The 14,720-nt window shown below is 46.2% G+C and overlaps 1 protein-coding gene across 1 annotated transcript in view; it reads right to left on the reverse strand.

Moving 5' to 3' along the window:
• Nucleotides 1-14,720, reverse strand: part of TG (thyroglobulin) — a gene marked incomplete at its 5' end in the record, with an annotated part of 244,264 nt that overhangs the window by 199,106 nt on the left and 30,438 nt on the right. Inside the window, 2 exons of the mRNA XM_080800604.1 lie at nucleotides 10,135-10,289; nucleotides 11,852-12,064. Coding sequence (XP_080656730.1) covers nucleotides 10,135-10,289; nucleotides 11,852-12,064 — 368 coding nt within the window. The remainder of the gene's footprint in view (nucleotides 1-10,134; nucleotides 10,290-11,851; nucleotides 12,065-14,720) is intronic.

The following is a 14,720-nucleotide window of genomic DNA, read 5'->3' on the forward strand; positions in this document are numbered from 1 at the left end:
GGTGGGATTCATCCCTGGGTTACAAGGATGGTTCAACATTAGCAAAACAATCAATGTGATAGAACAAATCAGTAAGAGAAGAGAGAAGGACCACATGGTCCTCTCAATTGACGCAGAAAAAGCATTTGACAAAATCCAGCATCCGTTCCTGATTAAAACGCTTCAAAGTATAGGGATAGAGGGAACATTCCTGAACTTCATCAAATCTATCTATGAAAGACCCACAGCAAATATCATCCTCAATGGGAAAAAGCTTGCAGCCTTCCCGTTGAGATCAGGAACACAACAAGGTTGTCCACTCTCACCACTCTTGTTCAACATAGTATTAGAAGTCCTAGCAACAGCAATCAGACAACAAAGAGAAATAAAAGGTATCCAAATAGGCAAGGAAGAAGTCACACTCTCTCTCTTCACAGATGACATGATTCTTTATATGGAAAACCCAAAAGACTCCACCCCCAAACTACTAGAACTCATACAGCAATTCAGTAACGTGGCAGGATACAAAGTCAAGGTACAGAAATCAGTGGCTTTCTTATACACTAACAATGAAAATACAGAAAGGGAAATTAGAGAATCAATTCCATTTACTATAGCACCAAGAACCATAAGATACCTGGGAATAAACCTAACCAAAGAGGTAAAGGATCTATACTCGAGGAACTACAGAACACTCATAAAAGAAACTGAAGAAGACACAAAAAGATGGAAGATCATTCCATGCTCTTGGATCGGAAGAATAAACATTGTTAAAATGTCTATACTGCCTAGAGCAATCTATACTTTTAATGCCATTCCGATCAAAATTCCACCGGTATTTTTCAAAGAGCTGGAGCAAATAATCCTAAAATTTGTATGGAATCAGAGGAGACCCCGAATCACTAAGGAAATGTTGAAAAATAAAATAATACTGGCGGCATGATGTTACCTGATTTCAAGCTTTACTACAAAGCTGTGATCACCAAGACAGCATGGTATTGGCATAAAAACAGACACATAGACCAGTGGAACAGAGTAGAGAGCCCAGATATGGACCCTCAACTCTATGGTCAAATAATCTTCGACAAAATAGGAAAAAATATCCAGTGGAAAAAAGACAGTCTCTTCAATAAATGCTGCTGGGAAAACTGGACAGCTACATGTAGAAGAATGAAACTCGACCATTCTCTTACACTGTACACAAAGATAAACTCGAAATGGATAAAAGACCTCAATGTGAGACAGGAATCCATCAGAATCCTAGAGGAGAACATAGGCAGTAACCTCTTTGATATCAGCCACAGCAACTTCTTTCAAGATATGTCTCCAAAGGCAAAGGAAACAAAAGCGAAAGTGAACTTTTGGGACTTCATCAAGATCAAAAGCTTCTGCACAGCAAAGGAAACAGTCAACAAAACAAAGAGGCAACCCACGGAATGGGAGAAGATATTTGCAAATGACAGTACAGACAAAAGGTTGATATCCAGGATCTATAAAGAACTCCTCAAACTCAACACACACAAAACAGATAATCATATCAAAAAATGGGCAGAAGACATGAACAGACACTTCTCCAATGAAGACATACAAATGGCTACCAGACACATGAAAAAATGTTCATCATCACTAGCCATCAGGGAGATTCAAATTAAAACCACATTGAGATACCACCTTACACCAGTTAGAATAGCCAAAATTAGCAAGACAGGAAACAACATGTGTTGGAGAGGATGTGGAGAAAGGGAAACCCTCTTACACTGTTGGTGGGAATGCAAGCTGGTGCAGCCACTTTGGAGAACAGTGTGGAGATTCCTCAAGAAATTCAAAATAGAGCTTCCCTATGACCCTGCAATTGCACTACTGGGTATTTACCCCAAAGATACAGATGTACTGAAAAGAAGGGCCATCTGTACCCCAATGTTTATAGCAGCAATGGCCATGGTCGCCAAACTGTGGAAAGAACCAAGATGTGCTTCAACGGACGAATGGATAAGGAAGATGTGGTCCATATACACTATGGAGTATTATGCCTCCATCAGAAAGGATGAATACCCAACTTTTGTAGCAACATGGATGGGACTGGAAGAGATTATGCTGAGTGAAATAAATCAAGCAGAGAGAGTCAAATATCATATGGTTTCACTTATTTGTGGAGCATAACAAATAACATGGAGGACAAGGGGAGATGGAGAGGAGAAGGGAGTTGAGGGAAATTGGAAGGGGAGGTGAACCATGAGAGACTATGGACTCTGAAAAACAACCTGAGGGTTTTGAAGGGGTGCGGGGTGGGAGGTTGGGGAAACCAGGTGGTGGGTATTAGGGAGGGCATGGACTGCATGGAGCACTGGGTGTGGTGCAAAAACAATGAATACTGTTACGGTGAAAAGAAATAAAAAATTTAAAAAAAAAAAAAAGAATGTGCCTTACGTTACTTCCTTCCACCCTCCCTTCAACCCAACCCCAGGGGGCAAGGCACCACTAACTCCCTCTTCCCTCTGAGGATCACGAGGGTCCAGGCACCTCGGCACAAATCAAAGTTGAGTCCCAAGTGAGCTGGATTCCTTTTCCATACAGCATTAGTATATTACAGGTTAAAGTCTGTCCTGACCACTTCAACTAGAGCCTGGCTTTGTTTTGCCTTTGTTAGTCCTCAGTGCCTGAAACTGTCCCTACCCTGTAACAGGCACACAAATATTTGTTAAACAGGAGAAAGAAGGAAGGAAGGAAGGAACAAACCTGGTGTAATGAAAGAGTCTAGAAGGACCTGGACTTAGCTCTGTGAAATCCTGGGCAACTTACTTACTTTCGGTGGGCTTTGTTAACACGCTTATAACTTATGGGTTACTGATGCTCGCTGGGCAGGGTGTTGTGATAAGTAGAGATAAGGAATGTAGAGCTTCTAGCCCAGTCACAGGAACAGAGCCTGGGCTCAATAATTAATACATATTACTGCTCGTATTGTCGAGTACATTTCTTTGGATAAAAGGGGGCAATCTATGTTTGTCTTTGTCTTAGAAGTATGACTCTCTGTATTTGGTTTTGTGAAAATGTATATTCTCCAAAAATTTTTGCATAAGGGGTTAAAACTGAGTTGCTCTATGAGTTAACAAGGTTTGAACAAAACAAGAACTTACTTAATTGAGCGACTTTTGTTTTTTAAGATTTATTTATCTGGAGTCAAGATGGCGGAGAAGTAGCAGGCTGAGATGACATCGGGTAGCAGGAGATCAGCTAGACAGCTTATCTAACCATTGTGAACACCTACAAATCCAACGGGAAATCGAAGAGAAGAAGAGCAATAATTCCAGAAACAGAAAATTGATCACTTTCTGAAAGGTAGGACCTGCGGAGAAGTGAATCCAAAGCGACGGGAAGATAGACCCTGGCTCCCGGGAAGCGGTGGAGCAACGGGAGCACAAAATCGGGACTTTTAAAAGTCTGCTCCACTGGGAGACATCGCTCCAGAGGCTAAACTGGGGGGAAACCCAGGCGGGGTCAGCATAACCCCAGGTCCCGCGGGGTCACAGAAGGACTGGGGGTGTCTGAGTGCCGCAGAGCTCGCAGGTATTAGAGCGGGGAAGCCGGCTACAGCGACAAAGCCGAGGAGTGAGCTCTAAGCCCAGGGTTACCTTGTGCCGGTCGCAGGCTGGGTGGGCTCGGAGCGCGGCCGGAGGCCACGGAGACAAAAGCGACCCGGCGCTTTTCTCCAGCTCCAGCAATTGACTGCTTTCCTCAAGGTGCGACCGCAGGCCAGGGAGGCGGGGCGGTTGGGCGCTTTGCTCTGAGAGCGCACTGAGGAGCGGAACCCGAGCTCTCGGCTCCTCCGGGCCGGAGACTGGGAGGCCGCCATCTTCATTCCCGTCCTCCGGAACTCTACGGAAAGCGCTCAGGGAACAAAAGCTCCCGAAAGCAAACCCGAGCGGATTCCTTAGCCCGGCCCCTGCAAGGGCGGTGCAATTCCGCCTGCGGCAAAGACACTTGAGAATCACTACAACAGGCCCCTCCCCCAGAAGATCAACAAGAAACCCATCCAAAACCAACTTCGCTCAACAAGAACAGCGGAATTCCACAGCAGGAGAAAGCAAATCTTATCTGGACAAAATGACAAGGCGGAAAAACTCACCTCAAAAAAAGAACAAGAGGCCATACCGAAGGCTGGAGACCTAATCAATACGGACATAGGTAACATGACAGATCTAGAGTTCAGAATGACAATTCTCAAGGTTCTAGCCGGGCTCAAAAAGGCATAGAAGATATTAGAGAAACCCTCTCCGGAGAGATAAAAGCCCTTTCTGGAGAAATAAAAGAACTAAAATCTAACCAAGTTGAAATCAAAAAAGCTATTCATGAGGTGCAATCAAAAATGGAAGCTCTCACTGCCAGGATAAATGAGGCAGAAGAAAGAATTAGTGACATAGAAGACCAAATGATAGAGAATAAAGAAGCTGAGCAAAAGAGAGACAAACAAATACTGGACCACGAGGAGAGAATTCGAGAGATAAGCGACACCATAAGATGACACAACATTAGAATAATTGGGATTCCAGAAGAAGAAGAAAGAGAGAGGGGAGCAGAAGGTATATTGGAGACAATTATTGGAGAGAATTTCCCTAATATGGCAAAGGGAACAAACATCAAAATCCAGGAAATGCTAAGAACGCCCCTCAAAATCAATAAAAATAGATCCACACCTTGTCACCTGATAGTAAAATTTACAAGTCTTAGCGACAAAGAGAAAATCCTGAAAGCAGCCCGGGAAAAGAAGTCTGTAACATACAAGGGTAAAAACATTAGATTGGCAGCGGACCTATCCACAGAGACCTGGCAGGCCAGAAAGAACTGGCATGATATATTCAGAGCACTAAACGAGAAAAACATGCAGCCAAGAATACTATATCCGGCTAGGCTATCATTGAAAATAGAAGGAGAGATAAAGAGCTTCCAGGACAAACAAAAGCTGAAAGAATTTGCAAACACCAAACCAGCTCTACAGGAAATATTGAAAGGGGTCCTCTAAGCAAAGAGACACCCTAAAAGTAGTAGATCAGAAAGAAACAGAGACAATATACAGTAACAGTCACCTTACAGGCAATACAATGGCACTAAATTCATATCTCTCAATAGTTACCCTGAATGTTAATGGGCTCAATGCCCCAATAAAAAGACACAGGGTATCAGAATGGATAAAAAAACAAAACCCATCCATATGCTGCCTACAAGAAACTCATTTTAGACCTGAAGACACCTCCAGATTTAAAGTGAGGGGGTGGAAAACAATGAACCATGCTAATGGACATCAGAAGAAAGCTGGGGTGGCAATCCTTATATCAGATCAATTAGATTTTAAGCCAAAGACTATAATAAGAGATGAGGAAGGACACTATATCATACTCAAAGGGTCTGTCCAACAAGAAGATCTAACAATCTTAAATATCTATGCCCCTAACATGGGTGCAGCCAACTATATAAACCAATTAATAACAAAATCAAAGAAATACATCGACAGTAATACAATAATAGCAGGGGACTTTAACACTCCCCTCACTGAAATGGACAGATCATCTAAGCAAAAGATCCACAAGGAAATAAAGGCCTTAAATGACACACTGGACCAGATGGACATCACAGATATCTTCAGAACATTCCATCCCAAAGCAACAGAATATACATTCTTCTCTAGTGCACATGGAACATTCTCCAGAATAGACCACATCCTGGGTCATAAATCAGGTCTCAATCGGTACCAAAAGATCGAGATCATTCCCTGCATATTTTCAGACCACAATGCTCTGAAGCTTGAACTCAATCACAAGAAGAAATTTGGAAAGAACGCAAATACATGGAGATTAAACAGCATCCTTCTAAAAAATGAATGGGTCAACCAGGAAATTAAAGAAGAATTGAAAAAATTCATGGAAACAAATGATAATGAAAACACAACGGTTCAAAATCTGTGGGACACAACAAAGGCAGTCCTGAGAGGAAAATATATAGCGGTGCAAGCCTTTCTCAAGAAACAAGAAAGGTCTCAAATACACAACCTAACCCTACACCTAAAGGAGCTGGAGAGAGAACAACAAAGAAAGCCTAAACCCAGCAGGAGAAGAGAAATCATAAAGATCAGAGCAGAAATCAATGAAATAGAAACTAAAAAAACAATAGAACAAATCAACAAAACTAGGAGCTGGTTCTTTGAAAGAATTAATAAGATTGATAAGCCCCTGGCCAGACTTATCAAAAAGAAAAGAGAAAGGACGCAAATAAATAAAATCATGAATGAAAGAGGAGAGATCACCACCAACACCAAAGAAATACAAACAATTATAAGAACATACTACGAGCAACTCTATGGCAACAAATTGGACAATCTGGAAGAAATGGATACATTTCTAGAGATGTATAAACTACCACAACTGAACCAGGAAGAAATAAATAACCTGAACAGACCCATAACCAGTAAGGAGATTGAAACAGTCATCAAAAATCTCCAAACAAACAAAAGTCCAGGACCAGACAGCTTCCCAGGGGAATTCTACCAAACATTTAAAGAAGAATTAATTCCCATTCTCCTGAAACTGTTCCAAAAAATAGAAATGGAAGGAAAACTTCCAAACTCATTCTATGAGGCCAGCATCACCTTGATCCCAAAACCAGACAAAGATCCCACCAAAAAAGAGAATTACAGACCAATATCCTTGATGAACACAGATGCGAAAATTCTCACCAAAATACTGGCCAATAGGATCCAACAGTACATTAAAAGAATTATTCACCATGACCAAGTTGGATTTATTCCAGGGCTGCAAGGTTGGTTCAACATCCGCAAATCCATCAATGTGATACAATACATTAATAAAAGAAAGAGTAAGAACCATATGATACTCTCAATAGATGCTGAAAAAGCATTTGACAAAGTGCAGCATCCCTTCCTGATTAAAACTCTTCAAAGTGTAGGGATAGAAGGCACATACCTCAATATTATCAAAGCCATCTATGAAAAACCCACTGCAAATATCATTCTCAATGGAGAAAAACTGAAAGCTTTTCCGCTAAGGTCAGGAACATGGCAGGGATGTCCGTTATCACCACTGCTGTTCAACATAGTACTAGAAGTCCTAGCCTCAGCAATCAGACAACAAAAAGAAATTAAAGGCATCCAAATCGGCAAAGAAGAAGTCAAACTATCACTCTTTGCAGATGATATGATACTATATGTGGAAAACCCAAAAGGCTCCACTCCAAAACTGCTAGAACTTATACAGGAATTCAGTAAAGTGTCAGGATATAAAGTCAATGCACAGAAATCAGTCGCATTTCTTTACACTAACAACAAGACAGAAGAAAGAGAAATTGAGGAGTCAGTCCCATTTACAATCGTACCCAAAACCATAAGATACCTAGGAATAAATCTAACCAAAGAGGCAAAGAATCTATACTCAGAAAACTATAAAGTACTCATGAAAGAAATTGAGGAAGACACAAAGAAATGGAAAAATATTCCATGCTCATGGATTGGAAGAACAAATATTGTGAAAATGTCTATTCTACCTAAAGCAATCTACACATTTAATGCAATCCCTATCAAAATCCCATCCATTTTTTTTTTAAAGAAATAGAACAAATAATCCTAAAATTTATATGGAACCAGAAAAGACCTCGAATAGCCAAAGGAATATTGAAAAAGAAAGCCAAAGTCGGTGGCATCACAATTTCAGACTTCAAGCTCTATTACAAAGCTGTCATCATCAAGACAGTATGGTACTGGCACAAAAACAGACATATAGACCAATGGAACAGAATAGAGAGCCCAGAAATAGACCCTCAACTCTATAGTCAACTAATCTTCGACAAAGCAGGAAAGAATATCCAATGGAAAAAAGACAGCCTCTTCAACAAATGGTGCTGGGAAAATTGGACAGCCACATGCAGAAAAATGAAATTGGACTATTTCCTTACACCACACACGAAAATAGACTCAAAATGGATGAAGGACCTCAATGTGCGAAAGGAATCTATCAAAATCCTTGAGGACAATGCAGGCAGCAACCTCTTTGACCTCAACCGCAGCAACTTCTTCCTAGGAACATCGCCAAAGGCAACAGAAGCAAGGGCAAAAATGAACTATTGGGATTTCATCAAGATCAAAAGCTTTTGCACAGCAAAGGAAACAGTTAACAAAACCAAAAGACAACTGACAGAATGGGAGAAGATATTTGCAAACGACATATCAGATAAAGGGCTAGTATCCAAAATCTATAAAGAACTTATCAAACTCAATACCCAAAGAACAAATAATCCAGTCAAGAAATAGGCAGAGGACATGAACAGACATTTCTGCAAAGAAGACATCCAGATGGCCAAGAGACACATGAAAAAATGCTCCACATCACTCGGCATCAGGGAAATACAGATCAAAACCACATTGAGATACCACCTCACACCAGTCAGAATGGCTAAAATTAACAAGTCAAGAAATGACAGATGCTGGCGAGGATGCGGAGAGAGGGGAACCCTCCTACACTGCTGGTGGGAATGCAAGCTGGTGCAACCACTCTGGAAAACAGTGTGGAGGTTCCTCAAAAAACTGAAAATAGAGCTACCCTATGACCCAGCAATTGCACTCCTGGGTATATATCCTAAAGATACAAACGTGGTGCTCCGAAGGGGCACGTGCACCCGAATGTTTATAGCAGCAACGTCCACAATAGCCAAACTGTGGAAAGAGCCTAGATGTCCATCAACAGATGAACGGATAAAGAAGATGTGGTATATATACACAATGGAATACTATGCAGCCATCAAAAGACATGAAATCTTGCTATTTGCGATGATGTGGATGGAACTAGAGGGTATCATGCTTAGCGAAATAAGTCAATCAGAGAAAGACAACTATCATATGATCTCTTTGATATGAGGAAGTGGAGATGCAAGGCAGGGGGGGTTGGGGGGAGGTAGGAAAAGAAAAAATGAAAAGATGGGATTGGGAGGGAGACAAACCATAAAAGACTCAATCTCAAGAAACAGACTGAGGGTTGCGGGGGGGAGGGGGGACGGGAGAGGGTGGTGGGGAAATGGACATTGGGGAGGGTATGGGCTATGATGAGTGCTGTGAAATGTGTAAACCTGACGATTCACAGACCTGTACCCCTGGGGATAAAAATACATTATATGTTTATTAAAATAAAAAAATTTAAAAAAAAGATAAATGGAACAGAAATCTCATTTTCGAAATTTCTAAAATGAGATTTTAGATTGACATCAATGCGGCAAATAAAAGTTTGATTTTGTTAAAAAAAAAAGATTTATTTATCTGGGAGAGAGAGTGTGCATATGAGCAGGGGGAGGGGCAAAGGGAGAGGGGGAGAATCCTTAAGCAGACTCCCCACCGAGTGCAGAGCCTGAATCAAGGCTCGATCCCAAGACCCTGAGATCAAGCCCTGAGTGGAAATCAAGAGTCAGACACTTAATTGACTGAGCCACCCAGATGCCCCAAATTGAGCAATTTTTAAAGACTCCTTCTGTGAATACTTGTGACTTCAAATCACAGAAGCCTTTGCTTATTACATAGCTAAAAACTCTGACATTTCATTATTCACAGGACTAGGTCTGTCTGCTGGCATGCAATAGTGTCCTTCCAGGGAGGGTCCATAATGCCTTCTAGCAGGTTTGTTAAAGACACGTCTGGCACAGGCGTTCAGGGAGTGCATCCTGGCATTTCCGTTCTCCTACAGCCCTTCCTCCACGGGTGTTCACAGCTCTGTCCCCACGTCATCTGCCTGGCTCCTCATCCCCAGCTGCGTGGCTCTGGACAATTACGCCAGCCCTCCAGCCTTCATCCACAAAGCGGCAGTAATAATAGGGTGCCCATGAGAATTGCTAATCCAGCCAACAGCGAGCCATGCTTGGTGCAACATGAGCCCTCAGCACACATCTGGTTTGACATCTTTACACAGAAAGAATGGCCAGTGATGGGTACGGTTTCCATCCCGTCACTCTGTGATTAGCCTTGGCCAAGGGACGTTCTTGTCCTGAACCTCACTATTAGTAAAATGAGTGAGAGGCGAACCCTAGGTTCATTTGAGCCCTGAGGTCCTCTGCCACAGTGACCCCGAGCCCCGTCCAAGCCCCCACTCATGCGGAAGGTCAGGAACATACCTGGATCTGACAGAAGCCACGGGCCATCAGCTCATCTAAGATGAAGACCTGGAAAGCCAGCAGCAAGCCGGCGTAGTCAGCACTGCACATCTTGCCGGGCGGGAGCCGGAGCTGGAACTGCCCTTGGGTCTGGAGAGTCTGCCACAGCTGGGGCCCTGCACACAAGCCCCGGAGGTCAGCAGACATAGGCAACACACCTGTGGGATGCCTTTCTTTTCTTTGTTTTTTTCTGTGCCAAATCACCCTTCTTCATTTAGCTTAGAACACACAAGCACTACCACCCTGCACTATCGTCCTCAGAGTCTAAGCACTTCCTAGCATGATGGCTCTGAAATTACTTAGCATTCTCATGGCATGCTCAGTCCTGCCTCGGCTTCTAAAGCACACTGTTCTACATTTTGGGGGTACAGGCGGGACATTCTTCTTAGAAAATCTTCCATGTTATCTTGCATTCAAAACAGGTCTTCTACATAGGATTTTGCCAGTTAAGATGGAACACCATAGACTATATGAAAGGCGTACTCTAAGATTGTTCAGTGCACAACCTATACAGTCATATACAATGGCCCTGCATACAATGTTAAGGGCTCAAGACCCACTCCCCTCTTCTCCCAAGTGCCTTACTCTAGATCCAGTCTTGACTAGCCTGGTCTTAATTTCAGCTTAGGCCACTTTGTCACCATCAGGGACACAGACCATTATTTGTCCAAATCATATTGACCTTTCTCTGGACAACTTTTTTTTTTTTTTTTTTTTTTTAGCAGGGAGAGGGGCAAAGGGAGAGGGAGAATCTTAAGTAGACACTATGCTCAGTGCAAAGTCCAATACGGGGCTTGGTCCCACCACCCTGAGCTCAGGACCTGAGCCAAAATCAAGAGTCAGACGCTTAACTAACTGAGCCACCCAGATGCTCTTCTGGATAGCATATTTGTTTTGTTTTGTTTTTTTCTTTTTTGATCCCAGACAGCTTTGCCACAAATACTGTCTTCTGACAACCACCCAGAGGCTTGTGACAGCCCCAGGATCTGGGCATCTGTCTCAGACACTCCTCCCAGTGCCCTGGGCGGGGGGGGGGCATGCGGGTCCCAGCACCCTCCCCAGCCCTGCTAGCCTGTGAGTAATCATGGCCAGCCTCAGCCAAGGCAGATGCAGTCAGAGCCCACTATGGCCTCACAGCCACGTGGGCGCACCAACAGGCTCGCTGGGAGAGCAGGAGAGAGGACCTCTGCTGATATTCCAAGGGCCCAACCACACAGCCATCAGAACTGATGCCCACCTAGAGGGTCCAGGCCCCAGAGCTCTGCCAGGCATTAGCCACGGAGCCCCAGACGGACCCAGGAGAGAGAGAGGCTCGTGAGGCAGCGTTGCTCTCAGAGCCCAGACAAACAGCTCTGAGCTTGTCAACACCACAGTAACCAATATGGCCACTGGAACACCTACTTCCTACTTATAGTCCTGTAAGCACGACGTCCCAGCAGAGCCCGAGATGCTGGCGGTTTTCCCAAGGAGCAGATTGTCCCAGAGAAGCCCCAAATAAAGCTTAACCCTAGGAGTCTGTGAAGCACATCTGCTCCTTCTAGAACATGCTTCGTGGGGCCCTCTCTCCTCCTCCTGATGCCACCTGGCTTACCATGGAAATGCTGCACGCGGGTGGGGGAAAATGCAGGTGCTCCTCCCTGAGCCCCAAGAGAAAGCTGGGTGCTGGGTGGACACTCACGCTGGCAGGCGTGGGGCTGGGGCGGCTGGGACACCCAGCGCAGCTCCTCAAGGCTACAGACCAGCGGCCCCGGCGGGAAGGCGCTCCGATAGCCCCGGCGGCACAGCAGCCGGCACCGCTGGACGGGGGCTCCTCCTGCGCCCGAGGCTCGCTCACACAGGATCACTCCGCCGGCCACATCCGGCCTGCTGAACGGCAGCGGGCACTGGGGGCCTGGAAGGAAAGAGGGGCCACCGTGGGCGCTAGCCGCACAAGGGGGCTCTGACTTCTCCCCTTCCCCCGCCCGCTCCCCTCCCTCTCCGCCCTCCTCTTGGGCGAGCGCATCCTCTCTGTTTGAACAGACTCCAGAGCCGGAACCACTCCCAGGTCTTCCTCTCCAGCTTGGATCCTCCCAGCTCCTGCCCACCTGTAAGTCCAGTTGCCACCTGGTTGTCTCCACACTGAAGGCAGCGCACCAGACCTCCTCATTTGTGGCCAGGTCTGCTCCTGCGTCGGGCGCAACATGCACCCCAAGCCCCAGCTGTCCCAAGCAAAACACGCAGCAGCCCTCCAGAGGGTCCCATCCCCTTTACCCAGAAGGAGGGAGGGCTGCAGACCACCCCTTCCCGACCGTCCATCCCCACTGCACTCCCTTCATTTAGGTGTTAGCCACCTGTTCCCAAAACACTACCTCCAGAAGCTTCCACACCCGGCTCCATCCCCTCCAAGCCCGCCCACCAGTGGAGATGCCCCCGTGAAGCTGGACACAGGCTCTCAATTACCCCGAGGGCCTACGGACCTGACCCTCCCTCTTTTCTCTCATCCCCTCCAGCCTCTCTGCCTCCGCAGGGCTATCGCTCCCTGAACACAGCCTGCTTGCGCACCCCGAGGCCTTCCCTTCGCCTGCCCAGCTGCCTAGAGGACTCCCTTTTTGATCCTGCATTATGAGCTCAACACCTCCTGCTTTCTAACTCCTTCCGTGGCTCTCCCAGGTGGACGTAGCGAACTCTCAGTCCTCCTGGGGTGGACCTCCACGGGGTCAATCATCCAAAACTTATCACCTGCACACCAGCCTCCCCGCCGCACTGAGCCAGGGCAGGAAAGCTTCTCCTCTGTTCCCCCCAGAACATCAGCTCTGGGGATATATGTTACATAAGTGGGCGAACAAGTAAATGAAATACACACACTCTCGGTGAGCCAAGAGTCATACATGACCAGAGTTTTAGTTAATTATCTGACTCTCGGGCACAGCCCTGCCGCCCGCATGGGTCTGGTTTTCACAGCTGTAATCCACATGTGACTCGAGGGTACTCGGGGGGCCTCAAAGATGGAGAATGACCCATTCTGACCTCCAGGGTACAGGAGACCTCTCTTTAATACCCACACTGGCGTCGGGTCCAGGTTTTGCAGTAATCAGCCGTGGGCTTGCTGAGTTGGTTCTCACCAAGTGCCATGTGTCTGTGGGGACGGGGAGAGTCAGCCCGTGGGCTCAGGGGCCAGCCGGCAGGGATTTGAATCCTGACTCAATCATTTTCTGGCTGAGCACCTGAAGCATGTTAATTAACGTCTCTGTGTCTCAGCTTCCTCCTCTGTAAAAATGGCGAGGACAAGCAATGACGCTACCTTGTAAGGATGGTGGGAATCGAAACGAATTAAGGCCCATAAAGAGCTCAGAGGAGTTACCGGCACATAATAAATGGTCATTAACGTTAGTCGTTCTTGTGGAAAACAGCAAGAGACTACGTTACTGCCTGCACTGGAAATTTTAGGACATGATTTAACCCTTTCAGAACAAAGAAGGGGCATTTGGTGCCCCACCAGGGTAAGCTGCCCATTGCCATATGTGATGGTTAACCATGAATTTTCGAGTTTGTGAAACTCTGTCGTGATCAGTACTTAGCTGCACCTTACTCAAAATAAGTCCATGAAGTCGGCAGCCCTGGTGTTATCATCCTCCCCTTACAGAGGAAGAAATTGAGTTTTGAGGCTCTGGAGGGACAGAGCCCGCACCCGGGCACGGGTCCTCTGAATCTAACCACTGCCCCGGGAGAGGAGGGCTCCCCCTTTCCTGGTGCTGCTCGGAGATGGGAACGCACACCCACCCTCGCTGTCCCCTCGTCTGTGCTCCCTGGCCCCCGTATCTCCTCTTCAGAGCCCTCCACACTGGCGGTTATAATAATATCTCCAAGTGCCCTGCTCTCTTCGGGGCTCAGGCAGGGTCATCTCATTGATGGGGAAAATGGAGGCTCAGAGGAGCTAAGTGACCTGCCCAGGGACACACAGCTCGGTAACTGTGTGCCGGGGCTGTCCTGAGTGCCTCCCCTGAACCGATTTCATCTTCAAAGCAACTCCGTGGGGGAGGACTATTGTCACCCTCCAGCCACAGGTGAGGACAGTGAAGCACGGGGAGATTAGCCCTTCCGCTCTAAGTCCTACGGCTGCCAGGAGAGAACCAGGCATGGCCCCCGAGGCTGTGCTCTGAGCCACCAGGCTGAGGAGTTGATAGGGACTATTTGAATGAATCCTAACAATGACTCAAGAAATTGCTACGGTTCTGGGAATCCCTCAGACTGGGAAACTGAGGTCCAGAGAGGTTAAGAGACCAGCCCAAGGCCACCCAGCAAGGGAGTGGAAGAGTTGGCATTCAAGTCTGCCTGGTGCCCCCCACATCTGGTTTTCTCCACCACACTCTGCAGATACGTCAGGAGGAGGAGCCGCGTGGTCGGTGCTGGCTGTCCTGCTTGCTGGCTCTGAGACTGGACAGGCTAATGAACGCCTGTGAGCCCCAGTTTTGTCCTCCATAACATGGGGAGATGGGACCATTCTATTCATCAGCACTGTTGAGGGGACAAAACTGAACTACGAGATGTGAAAAGCACTTTCAGCGGGT

This window comes from Martes martes, assembly GCF_963455335.1.
Source record: "Martes martes genome assembly, chromosome: 4".
Lineage (NCBI taxonomy): Eukaryota > Metazoa > Chordata > Mammalia > Carnivora > Mustelidae > Martes > Martes martes.